Genomic DNA, 18495 nt, shown 5'->3' with positions numbered 1-18495 from the left:
TCAGAGCACGGAACGCCCTGCAATGTTAGAGAAATACTTAGTGTATCCACCACGTGCTCTGGATCCGCTCCAAAGCTAAATTAGGTTTTCCTTGGTTCCTTTCAGAGTCTCATGAAAATCACTCCAGTAGGTTTTCTGTAAAGCTGCTGAAACACAAACCAAACTCAATACATGAAACTCTGTGGCACAAGTAATAAAGCAGGAACTACAAAACATAAATCACAGACATTCATTTTCATCATTTTAATTACAGAATACTAAAAATAACATTACATAAAATGTCTTTTTAAAAGAAACCATTGAATATTACAAAGGTTGTAAATTTTGTAAAGTTAGGATATAAAATCTTTGAACAGTGGTGCATAATTGAAAAGAAAAATAATTTTCATAAAATGTATATATTAACTGTTCTACTACATAAAAAATGAGATGGACACAAATCGCAGACAGACGAGATGAGTAGACACCGCCATTACCGCGGCGAGCTCTCTGTTCGAAGGAAGAAAGACTTGAGATGCACAGCACACACCACAATCAGCTTTAAGTTCTCAAGTTATGTCTATGTTCAAAAAAAACAAACAAGGGTTACCATTTACAACAGAGGAGAACAAACGAGCCCGAGAGACTACAAAAAGTGACTTGGTGACTGCTCCCAATATTCACACACATCTCGACTAAACTGGCCTTGGTTCCATACACGCAAACCGTTTTCTCCACAGGTTTAAGCTGTACAAAAAAGTTGCAAAATGTCAAGAGACCCTGTACTTAAAATCATTTCACCAAGAAAAACGGGGAAAAGATGATGAGTCAGTCTGGTCACACAGCCATTCCTATATCCTACTGTACAACTGGTCAGTCAGATCCACTGAAAGCTACCATGGTCACAAAATTCAACATCAGGAGGTCAACCTTAAGGAACTGGAAGAGACTATACACAAGAGGAAGGTGGAGGGGGGGTGCTGAGGGGAGGGGGAAACATGCATAATCCAAAAGTGTGCTTGCTTTCTTCCTCTTCTTTCTGAGATTTGAGTCACCCCGTGTCACTCCGTCGTGAGCCCTTGGTAAGATGTTTCAGACGAGGACATTCAGAGCCCGTGTGATGTCCCTCTACATGTACGCCACACTGGCCAGCCGTGTCCACACAGAGGTATTTCTATTGGTCCCCTGCCGTTTGGGAGACGCGTTGTGTCACATTTTTGGTAAACAGACACGAGGAGGGGGGGAGGGGGAAAGCCATCAACAGTTTGTTAACTTTCAAAAAACGTCATGATATGGTTTTAATGGAGAGTTACGCTGAGTGACAGAATCCCCGCTCCTTCTGTGCAGTAGTGGTTCAGTGGCCCCTGAAGACCAGAGGGTAGAGACAGTAGGAGGGGAACAGACGATAACCCAGAGGACATCTCAGGAGACAAGGGACGCCTGAGAGAGGAGATCTTTAAGAGGAAATGAGGCGCGAGACACCAGCAGAGCTACTTGGTTTGGCTGGTCTCTTGCTCAGAGAGCTGGAGCTGTCTTGTTTTTCACCAGGGATCCTGCTGCTTATCACGTAGCTAATAATGCTGTTTAGGTTCAGATGAGTCCCCCTGAGTTAGTGCACACTTCAAAGTCAGGCAGGCTTCGCCCGCTTGTTCGTTAAGAAATCCACAAAATGAAGCATTAAGAAAAAAAAAAAAATCAATTCAGCAATTTTATATCAAGCTTACAATTAGCTTTGGAGAGAAAGAGCCCGTCGTAGTTTTACAAGTCTGTGATTGGGGGAAGGATTGAGTTGCTGTTAGTGTGGAAGAGGGTGGGGGTAAAGTTCATGTGTGAATACGGCGGCTCGCACGAAGGGAGCTAACCTCTGAGTCCTGCTCATTTTCTGAAAACTCTGAGAAGTATGCATTTGTGTTGTGAATGCAATGTGCGCTATGTAGTGCCCAACCAGGGCCTGGGCTGGGTTGTTCCGTTCTCTGATCCTCTGACATGACTCCCAGCTGGTGTTGGTGCAGGTCTACCCAGCAGGCGAGAGGTTGGGGATCTGGTCAGGTGCTGGTGTTGCAGGTTTTATGCCGACTGTGCATCAGTCAGACAGACAGGTAGGTAGACAGGCAGGTGGGCTGCGATGGGACTCGGAGGCTGAGGTTTAAATCAGGGGAGCCGTCTCCATCAGGCCTTTGTTCGGGTCCAGGCTGGCGAAGAAGCGCACGTCCCGGTCCTTGTCCGACTGCAGAGCCATCACCGTCTCCTCCAGCTCATCAGAGAAGGCACAGCCCGGCTCCTTGAAGTAAGCTGCACATAAAACACAAGACTCAGTTAGCTTAAAAGGTAAATGCTAAATCCACTTTTTAATGTCATTTTATACATAAACATGTGTCCCCTCTGTGTAAAGAGCTTCTGAAAGTTTCAGGAAAAAAAGAGTCTCTCTTATTTTGTCCATTTATATAAAAACTGGTCTGAAAATGAGCTGCTCAGATTTTGGCCACTTTATAATGTCATAATGATTTTTTGTATTGTGTGACCATTAGCCAATAGCCAACCAAGGTAACTCCCCCCCCACCTTATCCCCTGAATCTCCTCTAGAGCACCATTGTGTTCTTTTTAACCAAATATCTCTCAGAGGGGCGTGGCTTCTTATTTTCATAACAGACAGAGAATCAGCACTTTTGAAACAGGGCTAGAACAGAGGGGATTATGGGATGCTGCAATGATCTGTTTGGTATTTGGAGCCAAACACTTCAGACACATGTTTTGTATTTATCTGAGACCTATAATATATTGAGGAAAAACCTTATAATAGGGGACCTTTAAGAAAAAGGCTATGGGGTGTGTCAACAGAAAGAAGTGTTAGTTAAGAGTCAGTTGATGGAAAAATATTGAAACACAGTAACGTATTGTCCCTTTTGGTCTGAACTGAATTGTTGACTCCTTATCCTGAAAAGATGAATTATTCCATTTATTTGCACTTGACCTTTCTCCATGACGCTCTGTCGTAGAGCCTTGGCTACCAGGACGCGGACATTGGCCACCGGGTCAGAGGAGAGGCTGAGCAGACTGGGCAGCAGGTGCTGGCCAAACTGTTCCATGGGCATGCAGTCCTCCTCCACTATGGCCTGCAGAAAAAGGAACTCACATTAAAAACCAGTCACACAGACAGGCTGCCGTTAAAGGAGGCGAGCGAAACACAAGAAGGGAGTGGAGAGGCGTTTGGTGAAAACCCTTTTGATCAGTCTGCTCCTGTGACAAAGACACACTGATGAACAGCTTCATGAACGACACGTTTCCCACTATATCATTACTGTAATGCATAGCTAGAGTTCTCATCTTTCAATAGCTTTTCTAACGTAAACAATACATTCAAATAAAACAGCCGGTGTCGTGTTTTGATACATTCAATTTACTTATGACATTTTTATACGCATAATTCATGCCTTTTAAAGTACGTTTTTAGTGAAGAAAATTATGATTAGAATGTTGGAGACAATAAACGGGGTGAACATTTGTTTTGCCATTTCATTCTGTAGCTCGGATGACCATCAGATAAGCAGTCCGACCCAGACAGCTATTTATGGAGTTGAAAAACAGGTAATGACACTATGAAGAAGAAGAAGCAATGCGAGATAAGAGCTTCATACCTGGCAGATGAAGGCAAAGGCTTGCCGCCCGACCCACTTGGGACAGTGGCAGAACCTGACGGTGAGTTCGTTGATGAAGTTCAGGCCCAGATCATCGGCCCCACATGCATACAGCTTCTGGAGGATCTCTACAACCTGAGAACACAAGAGGTGATGAAACACATCAAAACAGGGGATACAAAAGCAGTTCATTGGTCAAAGAAAGGCTCATCTGTGAATACTATATTTTCAATATCGATCGATAATTGGACCAATAGCAGAACAGAAGAGCAAACAAGAGTTGTCTGACTGTCTGCATATGAGTTAATGATTGCTGCAAAGCATGAACACCTCAGACTGCCAGACAACATTTTAACATTTAAAGAAAAATGTCTTGTCGTCTTTTTTAAACGAGTAGGCTTAAATATAATATGAAGCTTTATCAAATAAGGCCATAGCAGGTGTCGCATCTTCAGTGTCATCGCAACAAACTTAAGATGATCAAACATCTATCAGCGCATTACATTATCACATACCCACATACCCACATCCTGTCTTCACCATCATCTATCATTGTGACTCATTTCCTGTCTTCTGACCTAACCATCCGTCATACCAGCGAAATAGAGCCTAATTCAATATTGCACACTTACCAGTTTGTATGAGATCCACCTGACCTCTGAGACTTTGTCGGAGCAGAGTGTGAGCGCTATCTGTCTGAGGTAGTCATACACGTCGTAGTGGCTGTACAACTCTATGATCAAGATCAACTGCCTGGAGAGGGACAACAGGAGAGAGAGAGCACTTCAGTCAATTAACTGCAATTTGAATATTATATTACAATATCAAATAAGGCGGTCATATTGACAGAGAATTATCTGGAGCATTAAATCTAACACATAATTAGTGTTATGATAGTCAAATGTAGGGTACATGATCAAGGCTCAGATAGGAAGGAGGTTTGTTCTAATACACATGTCATTATTCCCGACAGGAAGAGAAAGAGGGGACGTACTCTGCCAGCTCGTATCTGAATCTCCAGTTGCGACTGTTGTCCGTCACCATGAACTCCTGCAGCTGGTACAGGTATTCTCTCCTCTTGTCCGCATGCAGCAGCTGCAACAACAACATTATCAAGCTTAGAAGTGTGGTAGTGCTACCTGTAAAGCAAACCTATCTTACTTTGAAAAACCAAAAAGCCTGAAACAAGTGCACTCAAATCTTAACAGTTATTTGAATTTAACATTTAAAATGTATGTCCTAATCTGTTTGACAGTTTAGTCATTAGAGGGGGTAGAGAGCAGTGGGACATGCAAAAAAGCTCACAAGGCCAGAATTGAGCCCAGAACCGATGTTGCAGTTACATTTGATGTGCTGTAAACATTTGGCTAATAATGTGCTCCGTAATTTTACTTTTTACATTGTTGAAATGTAATTTCCGTAACGGACACTTACAAGCCTCTTGCCCGATTATTTTTAAACAGTAACCAAGACCAAACCAACTCATCCTTCTGGCAAATAGTGTCCTCACACTTGAATCAGTGTGTGTAAATGTGTAATCTCACCTTGAGGAAGTCGTAGAGGTGTTTGAGCACGCCAATGCGGACCTCGTCCAGGTCTTTGAGGAACCCGTTGAAGATGGGCACCAGATCGGCGGCTGTCAGCTGGTCTCCCAGGATCACTGCCAGCTCGTGGATGGAGAACGCCAGAGTACGCCGCACCTTCCACTGAGGGTGGGGGGAGGGGGGGAAAGAAACACAAAGATTAAAGCACCAGCCCTGAGCAAGCACGTTTTTATTTTTAAAGGTTGCTTTTGGGAGGAAATAGAAAAATAACTGCATATTGGTTTATATTTACTAAGGATGCAAGATGATTCAAAGATAAAAATGCCACTCGAGTGACAGCAATGAATAGATGATTGTTCGGTGCAACGTTGTCATGCCAACAGTCACATTTAGTACTGAGATTAGGTAATGAGTGACGCAGTGCTGTCACACTGTCTGTACTGCTGCCGCCTCGAAGTGAGGCAACGCTTCCCCTCGCAGTTCCCTTTCTTGCTCACGTTGTCAAGCGATGCATTTGTGGAACAAGTGCAATGTTTCTCAAATCAAATAACAAATGACAAAATCATGCACATTATTGGGATTCCTGTTAACATGATTGAGAGAAATTAGGTTAGAACCTTTAAAAAAGGGTCCTTTCCTCACTGCGCTACTTTAAAAAAGCCGCTCCACAGTATAGTGTACAGTGTTTCCCACAGATCTGAAAGGGAGGGGGGGTGAACTGTTCTGACCCTCGCAGCGGAGTTACTGCGGAGCGCATAAAGCAGACCCTTCACACGATAGCAGAGCGAACAGGTACAGGAGGGGTAGTTAATCGATTGCAGATGGCGTCGTGCTCGTGGACGGATAAAAAAAGATTAAACCTCAATATACTTTGGCAGACGTTAATATACCTGGGCGGCCCGCCCAATTAAAGTCTATGTGTGGGGAACCCTGCTGTCTGCCAGTGCTATATCCGATATAATGAAGCTGGAGAAACATTGATTCAGTGACTTCAGCATAGCCATCCAAAGAGTCAGACGCAAAATAACCAGCTTCAGTTTGTTTTTGAATGAACCCACTTACTAAGAGATTCATTGCCTCACAAGGCCAGCATGGTATGTCCACAAACGCTCCTCCACACGAATCAAGGCAGACAAAGGGCAAGCAAATAGATGTATATGCTTGCCTGATTCAATTGACCTTATCCAATCATTGGTGTCAATTTAAAAGTTCAATTAAAAGAATATTTGTTATCTTAAGTTTTTTCATTTTGACAGTTGTGCAAATAAGTTATTCAATCAAGCAATCACAAAGAACAACTTTGTGACAGATTCTTAGGGCAAAATGTATTTTACTGGAAACTAAAACAATAAAATCCAAGAAGATAGAATGTCTTTAAGCCCCAGCACCTAGACAAGTTGAACATGTTTTCATAGTGTTAGTCACAAACACAAATCTACCCTCAGAATTCCCCCCTTCTCTGCCTACCTGCACATCAGTAGCGAGGGTTTCGTACGTGTCCTTGAGGCAGTGCCAGTTCTGTCGCCCTAAAGTGAGCGCCACCCCCGGCAGGCTGAAGGCACAGTGTTTAGCGATCTCCGTATCCACCGTCTGGGCCCGGGCCGGGTCCGTCATGGAGAGGTACTGGTCCAACAGCTGCTGGGGGATCACATTCTGGAGATGGGGAATACATAAAGAGTGTGATGATATAACAGGAATTGAGAAGGCATTAAATAATCCATGTCTGTGCAAGTTCTCTGTTGTGAAAGAAGTGCTGACTGACCTGGATCTTGGGCTTCTCCTCATACAATGGGCTGTGAGCAGAGTCGTCCTTTCCCTCCTCCTCTACACTCTCAATTAGTTCAGACTCCTGAGGAAAATGTAAACAAAAACACACGTTAGGGAAAAGCAAGAGCACTACACATTCAGGCGGAGCAGATGCAATGCATTATTGTTGATGGACTGAAATGATAAACCCTTGCTTCAATTATGATTCCATCAACGGTCCACTATATGTTGTTGTTACGCAGCTGACTTAAACCGTAAAGATGTGATAGTCTCGTACTAGAATAGGGGAGTCACGAGGAGACTCTTCCTGGTCCTCCAGGGGCTCCGTCTGCGTCTCTTCGTCCCCTTGCTCCTGGACAGGGCTCGACTCGGGCTCGGCTGCAGGAGCTTCTGTCATCGGCTCCTTTTCTGTGGGACACTCTTCACTCTCAGACTGGACCTCCACACATTTGGTCTCCGCCGACGGGCTCTCTGTGTTTTCCTCGGGCTGCTCTTCCTGCTCGGGTTCAGTGAGGTCTTCGTCTTCGGGGTCGTCGAGCTGGGCGGCCTTCAGAGCTGCTGACAGAACCTGGACTTGGGCTGGAGGTAAATTCACATTAACAAGTCAATCTACACGCCAAGACAAGTCTTACTATACAGGTCATCAAATTCATTCTGCTTCCGTTCACCCACCTTGTACATCGGGGTCATCAATGTGCGGTTGCAAACAATCCAAGACCTTCTGGATCTGGTCGCTGGTAGTTTTGCCAGGACTCGACTTGGAATCAGGACAATCCGGTTCCTCTACCTCCTCGTCCTTCTCTTTTCCTACCTCTGATTTTGGACTTGTTAGCATCTCCAGCTCCTCGCTGATGTCTGGTAAAGGAGATCTCCAATAGTTGAAAGAATTAAAGTTCTCGTCTGTCTGCTCCATGTCTTTTGTGTTTTTAGCGTTGTTTGTGGTCGTGGGGCTGGCGTTGCTGTTCGTGAATGTGCGAGTGAAGCCAACGCGCATCCCTCCGGGAACAGAATGGTTGTCATGGTAGTTGTGCATTTCATCGCCATCGGCTGTCGACACGTGCTCTGGGGACGGTGTGGCCCGGCCGTCCTGGTTGGGAGGCGTGTGAGCAATGGTTCTTCCCGTGTGGCAGCCGCTGATGTCGGAGCAGTTCAGAGAGTTTAGGGAGCAGTCACTGAAATGAGAGTTACAAAATGTTTAGGGATACTCTAAATCCTTATATTAAATATAGAAGTAAAGAACAGAGCTAATACTTGTCATTAAAGCCTTTGCCAATGGTAACCCCAGGCATTATTACTTAAGCCAAATCAAATGATTAAGTACCACTATGAAGATAGATAAGGTTCTCGGTCAAATGTGTTCAGAATAATCTGTTAACTAGCATTTATCTGGTATTAGAAAAAAAAAAAAATCATATTTTATAAATGTTTTGTCAAGTTTTAGTTAAAAGTGTCAAAGTCTAATCATTTGAGTCTCATCTTTGTCAAAGATGCCAAAACTATTGATGTTTGTATTTTTAGTAATCAGGGTATATTGACAAAGAACATTGTGTTTCTGTATGTTCCCCAGCACTGCTGACTGTGCTCATTCTGAGCTGCTCGCAGAATCTGTGTTTACTCGTCACCTTCTTATCTTAAGTTTGGAAACAGGGTTTCTTGATGACGTATTAAGCCATAGATTTAGTTATAACAATGTATATTGGTGTCAACCTCAATTGTTTTCATTTCCCCGCTTAGGGAAATAAACCTTTAAACATTAAAAAAAAACTGGTCTGACCTGATCAAACCCAGTCATTGAAGAAAATGACTCATCGGATGGATGGTGCAACGTTTTAAACTGTGTCAGAGCACAACACAAACGTGCGCAGTGCCTTAGCATATATAATAAAATGTATTTATGGAATGACAATAAGATTTCTGACAGAGTTTGAGCTGCTTATGTACACCATTCACTGTAGCAAACCCACATTGTTGGTTGTTGCAGTGGTGATGAAGGGGAGGGGTTTTACCTGTCTAATGTACACCTGGGGAGCTCTAGCAGGGCGCCGTCCTCTCTGAAGTGAAAGCCTGTGCTGGAGGGATTGGCAAAGGTGGAGATAAAACGTCCCAGAGACTGAAAGGCAGCCTGTCGCACCTAAAAGTGAAGCAGAGGGGAATCAGTCAGTTTCATCAAAACTTAGATTAAAGAAATTAAAATGAATAAAGTTACTGTGTTGAGCGTCACTCTGCGACCCAGTTGCATAACCATGGGAATGAATGTTTGGTGTGCCCCTAGCCAACTTGGTTTGGTGGTCAGTCTATTTTTCTTTCTTTATATTGTAGAAATAAAATAGCAATATATCAATCTGTTGTTCTAAACATAAATACACAAATGTCCCAAGAAAACATCTGAAGTTTGCAAGTGTCATTATCTTGTGTGTTCTCCGTGACGCAGAGGTATTCATAGACATAATAAAAGGAGAATGAAATTAATTCAAGCCAAACCCGGCCCTCTTCGGTAAAAAAAGAAAAGAGTAATCTCTGCAAGAACTGACAGGCATCGACAGGCTTCTGGCACAGCGGACTCTCACCCCTCAGTCGACGCATTGGCCTCAAGCACATTTGTGCAACGCACACAGACAAGACCACACATGTTTATCTCTGCAAACTCTCCATCATAAATGTATGGGTAAATGCTAGTATTTGAATCGTTGTGAATCATTTTTGCAGAACATTTTAAAATACACTAAAATTGCAGGTGAGGCGCTGTGACTTTTAAAGAGATGTTCCATTTCCTATCAATTGCTTAACACTTTCAACAATCAGCCATTTTTTTCTTCTCTGTATGACTTTTAAGAAAGTTCTACATTATACTGAACATTAGGAAAAAGAAAACGAAGAAATGTATTCTAAATGAGATCAAGGACATAGCTCAAAATCAGGAACAAGAGGAAGCATAAAGTGATGAGGAAAACTGCTCCATTTTCATCATCAGACAGAGGAAGTTACACAAAAATGCACTGGTGCGTTTATGCAACAGAATTGAGTGTGTGTGTGTGTGTGTGTGTGTGTGTGTGTGTGTGTGTGTGTGTGTGTGTGTGTGTGTGTGTGTGTGTGTGTGTGTGTGTGTGTGTGTGTGTGTGTGTGTGTGTGTGTGTGTGTGTGTGTGTGTGTGTGTGTGTGTGTGTGTGTGTGTGTGTGTGTGTGTGTGTGTGTGTGTGTGTGTCTTACCCAGCGAGACTGGTCACTGATGAGGCTAATGAACAGGGGGGACAACTTTGCACGTCGCACCTCTGGAGAGGTAGAATTGGAGACCATCATGAAGCACTCTGCACAGGCTTTTCTTATGCCCCACAGACTGTCCGAGCACAGATCAAAGAACTTGGGCATCTAACAGAATTTAACAAAATGTCAGTTTCACCTGAAAATCTTAAATTTGAATCTGTAATGTTATATAATGAAGATGTTAATAGGGGGTCTTGGAGCTTCTCACCAGTAGTTTTTCTGTGGCCTCCTGACCAACAATAGAACAAAATTCTCCAAAATTGGCAGCACAGACCTGTAATACAAAATTCAAACATTGCAATGATAAGCAAGGAAAAGACAAATGTTAAACCATGAACAACAAACCATCTCAATGAGAGGTTACACACTTTCATGGTGTCACATAAAAAGACCGCAATTATTAAATTGTAATAAATGATCATATCATAAACTGGTCACTTTACTAAATCTTATCCAGCTTAATCACTCAGTATTTCTTAGAATATGTTTTGCTATTATCCACACTGCCTAACGCTATGGTCCCAAAGCCACACGATTCATTTTTTTTTTGGTTAGATGTTTGATGGTATGATTTCAGACAAACTGTATTTCTGCATTGTATGCAGGATTTGTAGTTTTTTTTTGTAAAAATGTACGACCATCAAAGTTAAGTGTCAAAGAAAAGGAGGATTTCTAACTGTACTATAGAAAAATACTAAAAATGTGTAAAAAAATATATTTAAAAAATGATTCACAATGTTTACCTGCCTTTGCTGTTTCTAGATACACTTTCCCAACTGGCACCAGTTACACCAGGGAATTAACATTCCTCACAGAAAATAAAAGCGCAGTGTGGGCTAAAACAGAATTAGGGCTCCCTCACATTGTTTCTGAATGTATTCTGACACAATTCACCTCTCTGTGGAAAAAATGTTGTTTATCTGTGACTTATGGTATCAAAGTCAGAGGCAATTTAAAAAAGTGCTCTAGGGTATCTTGACCTCTGGGGAGGAAAAATGAGTTTTTTACCTTGCGGACTTGAAAGAGTCTGGCGTCACTGCACAGGTCACAGAAGCGGGGCAGCAGTAGATGCTCCACTGTGTCTTTGCTCAGCATGGTGACAACTTTACACATGATCTGAAAGGAGATATATGGAGAGCAGTCAGTGCCAACTAAACTCAGATTGGGCTTCAATAAAGCAAACATCTTTGCTGCAATGAACAATGACTGAAACATAGCTTACATTTGAGCTGAAAGATGAACAGAAATCTAAAAACTGTTGCACTAGGGAAATAATAGAGGTATAATGAGGAGAGTGTGTGTGTGTGTGTGTGTGTGTGTGTGTGTGTGTGTGTGTGTGTGTGTGTGTGTGTGTGTGTGTGTGTGTGTGTGTGTGTGTGTGTGTGTGTGTGTGTGTGTGTGTGTGTGTGTGTGTGTGTGTGTGTGTGTGTGTGTGTGTGTATTTCAGGAGGTGGAACTTGATTGAGAAAACTGTTTTAAGTGGTTAAAATAAATAATTGAGTAGATATAAATACAATAGATCTTAATTGAAAATCAATTAATTGCATTCAATTTATAATTAGGCCTTACATTATTTATTTTATTAATTCAACAAATTGCCTTTTGTTCCAACTGACAAATCACAGTTTATATAACTTGTAAAACAATCGCTGCTTGTATCCAACGATTAAAAAAAGCTAATTTATTTTATACTGGGGACTGGTTAAGATAATCCCAATGATTGATTACAGAAAAGCAATAAAATGTGGTTTTAGCTCAATTTAATTCAGGTCCTTTTCCCCAATAATAAATCCCACACTACATTACAACTTTTGCATAAAAATACAACGGGGGTTTCTTACCGCGACTGCCTCGATTTTGTAGTCATCGTCACAGTTGGGTTCTGTGAGGTCGAGCAGAACTGGACAAACTTTGGTCTCCATATCTGCTTTAGAGATGAGGCCCTGCTCCAAAAGAACAAGCAGCGCCGCCTGGCTCGTCTTCCGCACCTAGAAATAGAGGGGGAACGTTAAAAAAACGGTTTTACAACCATTACTGTGAATCAATCTGACAAGTGATGGATTTTTTTTTCTTATTTTAGTAAAGCTGTGAAAAACAGCATACAGAAAATGACAAGCAGTGATTGTTTCCATGGTAAAAAATTAAGTGGAGCACTTGAACACTTGAAACCTACCTGGTTATTTGGATCCGTGAGGTATCGGTGTACAATGGGCACCAAGTATCTTGAGAACGCTGCTGGGAAGTTGGGTCGACTCTCGTGTAAGAACATGGCGATGTTGGGAACCTGCTCCATTAGTTCAGCTCGCACTGTGGGCTCTGAGTACACACAAAACAAGTATAAGCATAAAGTGCAATAGGGCCATAGGTAACAATTATTTGCTGGATATTTAAACATCAACAAAAAAAAGTAAAAGTAAATTCCATCATCTTTAGGTCCAAGGTAATGTCTTTAAAGGTGTTGTTTTGTCAATCAAAAAGCCAAAGATAACCATTTTAATACAGTATAAAACAGGAAAGGGAACAGGACATTGTCTGTCATTATTGACTCAACAATTACTTTTAATAAATATACTTACAATTATCAAAATAGTTTTGCGTTTGTCAAAATGCTAATCCGTTTCAACTAATCCTAGTTGTTTTATGTACAAACATGAAATGTGAGCATTGCATGCCAACAAGCATTATGTGCTTGAAACCATGTGAAAATTAAATCCTGGTAGAGTTTAATTGCATTTAAAAAAGAAAAATTCAAAAAAGATAAACTAGTCAAGTATAGATTTATCCGAGTTACTAAATGATGCAAAGAAAAATTCATCTACCTCCATCTTCTGACATTCTGGCAACTGTCTCCATGACACTGATAAAATCATTTTCATTGTCACTGAACTCTCGAAGCACATCAAGCAGGCCGCGAGCCACGATCTGCCTAGAGAGCAACAGGAGCATCAAGTTAGTAGACGGCCAAGTGCTGAATGCACAGTGCATGGCACACTGCACCGACAGAGCTGTCAAGTGCATTACACGGACACACACAAAGACACACACACGGACACACATAGACAAACACACAGACTGGTAAATGACAGCAGGGCTTGAACCCTGCAAAGCCATGCATGAAAAGCATGAAGACAGGAACTAAACACATTTGTGAGGGCACCACAAGGCAGCGTTAAATGCTTGCAGAGGACTTTAAATACACAGAGTATATCTAGAAGGTTTCTATCGCTACATATACAGATAGTATCACATCAAAAATATATACATAAATCACAATGTGTCATCATTCATGACTTTAAACCTACAATAAGCTAGGGCTACTATTGTCAATCTATTGTCATATTCAGACAGAAACCATCCACCCATAGCTCAACATTAAGTCTTTGATGTTGAAGTCTTTTGAATTCCTGCACTATTGAGTGAAGGCAGGTATGTGATAAGTAAATACACAGGCATGCAGGCAGTAGTTCAGGTGACTATTAAAACACACACCTGGGGATGACTTGAGATCAGACTTTATGTTGATTTTTATTGATACAATATAGCCACTATTCAACACGTTTCATACAATAAATAGGATTGAAATAACATTTAATAATGAGAGTGCAACCTAAGATAACATTTAATAAAGCCATAAAACACTTAAATGATTCTCTTACTTCAGTGAAGAATTTAACACAGTCAATCAAACTTTCTTTTAAACCCAAATGTTACAATTTATTCTTTACACAGTATAGAATACCACCCAAAGAAATCCCCATAACGTCACGTTTCTTCTCAGTTTCCTTGTTCTATTTATGTTTTTATGTTTCATGTGGAACTACTTGAGCAGGTCTCCCTTGAAAAAGAGATCAATGATCTCAACGGGATTCATCTGTATAAATAAAGGTTTGAAATTAAATTAAATGAGTTTCCTGATAGTTTATGAAATTACATGAAAAACTTTATTGGATATCTGGCATCTTTTCATCACTTTTTTGACCAGATGTTTCCTAGATACTAAGTCCGACAAGGTCGCAGATGTTTCCTTGTTGCTAATAACCCACTAATACTCAACATTAGAAGGACATGTCGACACAACATTAGATATCATTGAAAAATCCTTTTTGATTTCTGGAGCTTAACTTCCACACCAAAACAAATTATGTGTTGACTTGGATTAGTAGAAAACGTAGAAAACATGTTTTTTAATTTATATTTACCAATACTGAATAATGCCTAGCAAGTGTTAAAGTTAGACTGAAGAATAAATGACTGAATTGGTATTAGTGTGGACATGGTAAAAGGTCAGTAAGGATGCAGTGGCTGGATTGAAGCATGATACTGTTATGCGAAACTATACATTTGATTCTAGTGAGTTCCTCACAACCCTGATTATAATCCCATCTGATAATAAGCATTTTGTTTGTTTGAGTGTTACGAAGTGATCTACACAAACTGAAAAGTGCAACAACAAAAAAAGCTAAATGAGGTCTATAAAAAGGCTTGAGTGCAAAGATGGGTTTGAAGTAATAACATGACCACGGGACTCCACTTACCTGTTAAAGACATTCTCGCTGAAGGCATACTTCTCTAGCCTCCCGAGAGGAGTCAGGTTATCTTGTCCCGCATCGAGGAAGGCTGTGATGCGGATGCCGTCACACTCTGAACCATAGTCATCAAATCCAACTGCGGGATGGAAAGAAAGACAATTTTTATTGTCAAAAACCCTCATCTCTCGAACACAGCTGATGCCTAGAAAATAAAATATTTAAATGAGGGCTAACTGATGCACCACAGTCATCGCAGCACCACATTGAAGCAACTGAGTCAGGCTAGATGTCAGAAATTAGGAAACTACAATGGGTAGCAGAAGGCCTCGGGTCTAACTAATGACTCCATTTAATGTTTCAACCAGGCTTTCCTTTAACTGGTTATAACTAGGAAGAATCTGTTGAAGTCGAACACATTTAAACGTAATGTCAGCTTCAGCTAAATTAATGCGCAAATGTATCTTTTTACTGGCAGCACCTGCAGCCCACGTACAATGTAAGACTGTATGCTTTCATTTTGTGATGATTCAATATGTGCTGTGAATGTTCTTTGCTATATAAGGGATAAGTGACAAAGCAACATACAGATGGTACGTTTAAATAAAGTGCAAAAATGCTCATTGGCAGTCATTTCATGTATTGGTTAGATTTGAAAAATGTTTAAATAAAGAGGTAATCACCTATTTCAATGTAAAAGGCTAGGTAATACATAGAAAATAGAAGACTGGCCAATTGTACAGTTTTCAAAGTGGGACCATGGCGTGTACAAATCACTTAATGCTAATCTTGTTCCTTACAGTATGTAGGTAAAAAATGGGCCTCATTTTTCAATGAAATATATTAATATGCCACAATACCGAAAAGCCTTGATGATATAATTCCTTATATAGCCTGCCTATCTATTGTTTTAAGTGAAATAAACCCAAATAGTTCAGAATTTCTTCCATTTGAATGTGACAAATCTTCTTCACTTTGACAGGAAACCATTTTTTTTCTAACAAGAACCATGGTTCCAAACATAAATACACACTGGCTTTGCAGTTGGATCCAAACACAGTTTCATCGCCCCCGCTAATGCAGACAACAGGGACTGTCGGGCCTGTATGACGGCTAATAATAGCAAGGCGTAAAAGCCTGAAATACTGTTGACAGCTTTATATTTCGCATGGGTGAATGGGGTGGCCCGGAAAGATGAAACTTCAATACCTCCTTGCTAAAGAGAGGGAGAACAAAGTTCCACATGTGCAAGAAATGTTTTATATCAAAATAAGAAAAGTACTCACAGTCATCCAGATCATCGTGGCCATCTTCAAAGTATAAAGATAGACCTGAAAGGATAAGGCAATTAGAGGGGGAAACCATTGGTGGCAAACGTGTCATCAACATACCACCACTACATACACCACCCCCCCTACAAAATGAAAGGAGCTCTGTGTAGTCAGGTTTACAGGCTGACAATTACCAAGAAAGGACAAAGTCTTCTTCAGTAAGATTGACAATAGATCACTCTGCAAAACTGAAACTATGACGTAGTTGGTATAGTCATGAGTATGTGGAAGACATCAAAACAAGCAGCCAAATATAAACCTAATGTTCTTTTAGATCCTAAAAAAACAACTGCAGATCCCCTGGTCAATTAGTTAGAAATTATCCAAAAAGACATGTGTACAGAATGAATGAGATTAGGTTATGTTGTTGTCACTGGTCATTTTGGTTATGTATTGTGGGCTACTATCAATCTTTAATTTTTAGGATCATCTTATGTCGGTGTGAGGGTACTTTCTGATTGACTATCATCCACAGCAGTGATGCTCAATATAAGGCCAGCAAAGATTGGGTGCTGGTTGGCCTGTCAAAAGTGTTCCAATTCACACTGGGGAATATATTGATTCACTATGGGAACTTGTTGGTACTTTTAATGTTTAATTTAAGGTGACAGATTGCATACAAGTATTGTACCAAGTTCATTTAGTTAAGTCTGTCAAATTAAGAATTTGAAAGAAAGACAAGTTATTTAAACTTTTCTATTGAATTATTATACCAATTGTCTCGATCCCCTTTATAGTTCCCATAACTATTTGGTGAATACAGCAATTGGTACCTCAATTGTTTAAAAAAAACAATAAAAACTATAAACTAGGTAAAATGTATACAGAATAAGAGCATGTGGTTGAAAATGACATATCGAGTGTTATTCCATAGTCATTAAGTCCAATGTCATGTTTCTCCTGATACTACTATACATGCCTCATGTCTCAATTAAACAACCATCGTTTAGTCTGCAACATTTCACAGAGCCAAACATGACGTCTTCATATGTCTTGTTTTGTCAGACGAAAAGCCTTAATTTCCAAAAATGGTGTATTTTACAATATGACAAAACAAACAAACAAACAAACAGGACATCATCTCTTTAGAAAGGCTGATATCATGGCTTTACTGCTTGAAAAATGACTGAAAAAGATTAATTGATTATCAAAATACTCGTTTAAACTCTAGTCAAATAGCCAACTATTTAGCCTTAATGGCATATATATTATGTTGCCTAAAATACAAAGCAGATTCTCAAAGTTCACCCAGAATCCTTTCTAATCTAGTTTCCGTCCCGGTATCAGCCAGTCCAAAGTGTTAAACACAAACTGGACATGTTAGAGGATAGCTTCAATGTGTTAACAGATGTGTTAATGTGATAACGTTACAGGCCAACATTTCTAGCAGGCTTTCCATCCTGGTTGAATTTAACACAACACAGTTTATAGGACAATAAGTCCGAGTAGGCTATTCAAAAGAGGAGCCCAGAAAGAAGTCCCATAATGAGACGCATGTGCTGGGACAGCTAACGCCAGTGTTTACAGCTGGGCATGCAGGGGAATGTGCTCCAAATATAAAAACAACAACTATCTCGAAAATACATATCAAACGTGTTTTTAGGAGTAAATAGCGCTACGTGTGCATTAACAACACCCCCAAAACATGTTGGCAAACAACAACATCTCCCCTTTGTTATGTTATAAAATGAGGATTTGGTCAGCTTATGGCTGAAAATGACTTTAGCAACTCGGCTAGCGGTGGCTAGGTCAACTCGTTAGCCTTTGCTATGACAACAGTTCGATAATAAATACGGCTGAAAGCATGCGGTACTGTTTAATTACAAAATTGAGTGGTAGTTAGTAAAATAATAAACATATACGGAGTAGTTGAATGGTTAAATGAAGCCTTATAGTCTCACATTTCTATACCCATGAGTAGCTTTCGTTAGCTAGCTGGCTAGCAGTGCTAAGTTTGCTAACAAGGCTTGTCCAGCGCTTTCGCTTGACTTGACTCGCCTTTACTAACACTGTGCCTGTGAAAACCACACATGCAGTAATGTGGGAGAGGCTATTTAAAAAATGTATAATCCAAAGACCACAATGCAGCTGTGTAAATTCCAGCACAGTGTGAAATTATTATAGAAAACACTGTTTGAAAAGTGCCATCATTACCTGCCATCTTGAGTCTCGGCTCGGCTCTGCGGCTGCCGTCCCGTGTGGGCTGTCACCGCCGCACAGCTGTCACTCAAACACGAGAACAAACTACTTCCTGAAGGACGCTACTTCCTGATGCTCGCTGGGATTGACCCGTAGTTTATCTTGTCAATAAACAACCCAAAACGATAACCTTTCTTTAACTCGGGCAAAAACTCGCCATAACTAAAAATCCGCCTGTGCGCTTTGTGTGTTTTTCTCCAAACAAAAAAGAGCCGGAACAGTCACGTGACCGCCCTACGTAGTTCAAGATGGA

General features: G+C 40.8%; 1 protein-coding gene across 1 annotated transcript; it reads right to left on the bottom strand.

The window, feature by feature from the left end:
• Positions 1–228: 228 nt before the first annotated feature.
• On the bottom strand, positions 229–18335 carry ppp4r1l (protein phosphatase 4, regulatory subunit 1-like). The gene is made up of 20 exons (XM_079684839.1): positions 18198–18335; positions 15999–16043; positions 14722–14851; positions 13006–13112; positions 12360–12502; positions 12028–12174; positions 11195–11302; positions 10395–10460; positions 10133–10291; positions 8932–9056; positions 7598–8097; positions 7203–7504; positions 6921–7007; positions 6626–6811; positions 5159–5320; positions 4609–4709; positions 4247–4367; positions 3615–3749; positions 2951–3092; positions 229–2271 (listed from the first exon to the last, which is right to left on the bottom strand). The coding sequence occupies exons 1-20, from the start codon at positions 18202–18204 to the stop codon at positions 2126–2128; spliced, it is 2919 nt and encodes a 972-aa protein (XP_079540965.1). The 5' UTR covers positions 18205–18335; the 3' UTR covers positions 229–2125.
• Positions 18336–18495: the final 160 nt, after the last annotated feature.

Source organism: Notothenia rossii, assembly GCF_949606895.1.
Source record: "Notothenia rossii genome assembly, chromosome: 5".
Taxonomy (NCBI): Eukaryota; Metazoa; Chordata; class Actinopteri; order Perciformes; family Nototheniidae; genus Notothenia; species Notothenia rossii.
Note: the sequence above shows the minus strand (reverse complement) of the source record. Positions and strands in the feature narration are given on the sequence as shown.

What these genes read in the sequence shown, in the direction of transcription:
- ppp4r1l (XM_079684839.1), bottom strand. An exon ending in AGCGAGAATGTCTTTAACAG is followed by an intron (nt 13,113 to 14,721) that starts GTAAGTGGAGTC and finishes GTTGCTCTCTAG; the next exon opens with GCAGATCGTGGCTCGCGGCC. An exon ending in CCCTCGCTACTGATGTGCAG is followed by an intron (nt 5,321 to 6,625) that starts GTAGGCAGAGAA and finishes CCCCACCCTCAG; the next exon opens with TGGAAGGTGCGGCGTACTCT.